The sequence below is a fragment of the Vollenhovia emeryi genome, unplaced genomic scaffold (assembly GCF_000949405.1).
Source record: "Vollenhovia emeryi isolate VEMERY1.0 unplaced genomic scaffold, V.emery_V1.0 DF939359.1, whole genome shotgun sequence".
NCBI classification, from domain to species: Eukaryota; Metazoa; Arthropoda; class Insecta; order Hymenoptera; family Formicidae; genus Vollenhovia; species Vollenhovia emeryi.
The window spans coordinates 32870-36540 of NW_011967007.1; the positions used below are offsets into that span (position 1 = coordinate 32870).

A 3671-nucleotide genomic window follows, 5' to 3' on the forward strand; every position below is an offset into this window, starting at 1 on the left:
CCCTATATTGTAAATATTATACAATTAAAATATAAAAATTTTACTCAATCAGGTTTTCAAGATGTCACTATTAAACATTTAGTAGTTAATATAAATAACATAAAATTGACTAAAAGTTGACTTCTAATTGCCATAAAGTAGACTTTTGATCACCATAAAGTACACTTCTAATCATCATAAAGTCGACTTTTAATTGCCATAAAGTCGACTTCTAAGTCTTAGTTTATAGTCTTAGGTTATAGTCTTTTGGCTGACTTGACAGCCGACTATAGTCGAGTCATTTGTCGACTATTAGTTGACTATAAGTTGACATTCAGCTTGACTTTGAAGTCGACTTTAGACTTCTGCTGCCGACTGACAGTCAACTAATAGTCGACTTGGTGCTGTTTGGGAAGGCACAGCATTTAGAATAATGAATAATGCAAAAATACATTACACTATCTTGAATTGTACCTATACATTATTCATTTACGTGTATTTTGATGATATTATTGCATCATTAAACGTGACTGAGTAAGCGCTAAATAGATAATTTTCGAATACAAAGTAATAATACGAAATTCCGCATGAATAAAATTATTTGTGAATTGAGAATTGCAAAAATCCTAAAGCACCTAACTCGAGACCTGTGATACATTTCTAATTGTTTCAAAAAAAATTTAAATACGATAACACTACACACACACGCGCGGGCGCGCGCGCAAAGATTGTATTCAAATGGAAAAAATCAGTAGTTATAAATGAAAAAAAATACAAATGTACTTGATACTATTCGCGATAAAGAAGCGCGTTAAATGCCTCGACGTGATTCAATGTAAGCGACAAACGGAAATGAACGACTTTATTTACATGGCAAATATGAAAGTATGAAAGTAATGGTGAGCAGGAAAAGGGAAAAGAACCGGTGCGAAGTATCCCAGTCGCGGCAGTGGGTCATCGGATTTAAACAACCGGGCGTACATTCATTTCTGCGCAAGTCGCATGTGCAACAGCATCCACAGAGTGCGTATAGTCTGTACTCGAGTCCGCTTTATTCGCGTTAGATTCGCCACATCTTGATACCCGCACGTTATTAAACATCGAGGAACAAGTGAGTATTCAGATACAGAATTGTCGGGGTGACTTTTTTTCTTTACGCCAGATAGCACAAAGGTGAAACATGAGTTTATAGAAATTTCATTTTCAAGAATACCTGAGGAGTATAACTAAATATCTGAAGAATTCTTGAAGAATCAACCACAATCAGTTCGTCTTCAAGTATTTCTCAGAAGTTCATTATCGTGCATGTAACTTCCCTAATTATTCTTATTGTATTCTTCTATAAATTCCTGAAGAATTACAATTCAAAAAGGAAGAAAACTTTAAGAATACTTTGCGAATTTGCCGTGCTGTCTGGAAAATTACTCGTTTGACTTTGCCTTACATTTCTTTGCAGTGAATAAAAACACTCTTACGTTCTCGACTTTGGAAGACGAGGTGGGAGAAAAGTTAAACGAGCTATTCGGGGTGGAACCCGCTCTTCTCAGGGTGCAACCTAGCGGTTGCTTAATGCCGCCGAGATATGTTCTCTACGCGCAGAAGATACGTGACATGCCAGTGTACGATGACGACATCTGGATGATCTCGTTTCCTCGAACTGGTGAATATCTTACAATTATAGTAAAGCAAGTATAAGTGATTCTCTAAGTAAACGCGATTGCGCAACAATTAAAAAAGAAAATTTTAAAGGAATAAAGGACTAAGAGCCGTGACAGGGTATTAGTGTCTAAATATTTTATTCTAAATAAATTTCCAGGTTCAAACCCTGGCTGAGGTAATATTTTTTCGCAATAAATTTAAGAATAAAATATTTAGACACTAACACCCTGTCACAGCTCTTAGTCCTTTATTCCTTCAAATTTGTGTTTATCACATTTGAGCCGTACGAATTTTATTCGTTTGTTAAAAACGAAAAATCCGACTTCCTCGATCGCAGCTTCCTCGATAGAAAAAACTGGGAAAAATTATGATTAATTCCATTGAATGCAATTAGGATGACTTAAACTCTGATTAACTGATTAACTAATCCATAACTATAAATCCATTAATATTTGTAATATTGCGTTAGTACGAGCAAAATTATTAATTCTTTACTGTTCAACACGTAAATGAAAAGATTGAATTAGGGATACGTTCAAAACTTTTGCCGCGAGAAATGTTATCGATGTTTTATCAAATTCTCATTTGATCACGGTATTATATCTAATTTGTTTTCTCAAATATCTCTTCTTTGTACAAATGAATTTTAGGAAGTCACTGGGTGCAGGAAATGACGTGGTGCATCGGGAACAATTTTGATTACGAAAAAGCTCGCACGATTATAATGAAACGGAGTCCTACGCTCGAGTAAGTTGACTAGCGATTTAATGATATTTTGTTATCGCAAGAGAAATTATACGCCACCTCTAGCATTCTCCTTTGAAAAATTTACTTTAAATGAAATTAAAGGTTTTAAATTTAATCTTTCAAGTTTAAGAGTTTATTTAAAGAAGTTAAAAGTTTACTTAAGAAATTTTAGAGTAATATTGGACACTTCCCATACAGTACAGATGGTTGCAGTTACATTGCAGAAACGTTGCAATCTTGCTGATTACAGTGCAATCTTGCAGAGACATTGCAGGGATATAAAATTGCAAACTGTCGATAGCAATATTGCAGCAATGTTTCAAAAATAATAAAAATACTATATTTTCTATTAAAAAAATTTTTCTAATTACGAGAATTTCATAATGTTATTTTCGTTGATACCAATAATGCGCGAATTATTAAGTACTTGATCAGTGCGGTGTTGCTCGCAATCTCCCTCTATTGCGAAGCGACATAATCTCCTTGGGTTGCTTCGCAATAGCTTGCTGTGTATTGAAAAAGGCCCGGATGCATATGTAATTAGTAAATTCTTTGCTTGTGTACAACAACAAATTATTCCAAAAATATTGCACTGCAACATTGCTATAATGTTGCACTGCAATCTCTCTGAGGGCGGACATTTCAACGTTGCCCTGCCGGAAATAATTCTACAAAATTCTACAAGAAAATTAAATATAACTGCCAGAATCTATAAAATTCTACGTAAATTTAAAGTGTTATGAAAATCAATATGAAAATGCTAGAATTGGAACACTTTTGTTAATTTCTGTAATATTCTATAAGTAAGCAGATGTTTTAATTCTTTAAGATTTTGTTGTTTCACAAATTTTTAAAACCAGTAAAATTTTGTACTAATTTTTACATAATTGTACATTTTCATGAAATATTACTCACAAAAATTTCTTGATTTGAGAACAATGTAATTTGTGGTACTATTTTGTAGATATTTTTACAAAAAAATAAATGTTCCAACGAAGATATAAAAATTTCTACAAATTTCTATTTCAAGTCAATTTTTTGTAGTTATTTATAGAAATTTTTTCGCTAGGGTGCAGTTGCAATCCTCCAGAAACGTTGCAGCAATGTTGCGCAACGTTGCTACAATATTGCAATCTTGCAATGTAACATTTCTGCAATATTCCTGCAATCTTTCTGTGCTGTGTGGGTTAAAGTCATTTTTAGATAGCCAAGCCTGTCGAAGTTCTCGTTAGAGAGTCGCGCGACATAGCACTTTCTCGTAAGGAGAAAACCGCACGCGGTATTAT

The 3671-nt window shown here is 33.8% G+C and overlaps 1 protein-coding gene across 1 annotated transcript; it reads left to right on the forward strand.

Moving 5' to 3' along the window:
- Nucleotides 1-761: 761 nt before the first annotated feature.
- On the forward strand, nt 762-2412 carry LOC105558277 (sulfotransferase 1C2-like). The gene is made up of 3 exons (XM_012005867.1): nt 762-1090; nt 1436-1639; nt 2289-2412. Coding segments are annotated over exons 1-3 (306 nt in total). The 5' UTR covers nt 762-1089; the 3' UTR covers nt 2390-2412.
- The last annotated feature ends 1259 nt before the right edge of the window (nt 2413-3671 follow it).

Coding starts and splice junctions, on each gene's coding strand:
- LOC105558277 (XM_012005867.1), top strand. Junction 1,640..2,288: donor GATCTCGTTTCCTCGAACTG/GTGAATATCTTA, acceptor AATGAATTTTAG/GAAGTCACTGGGTGCAGGAA.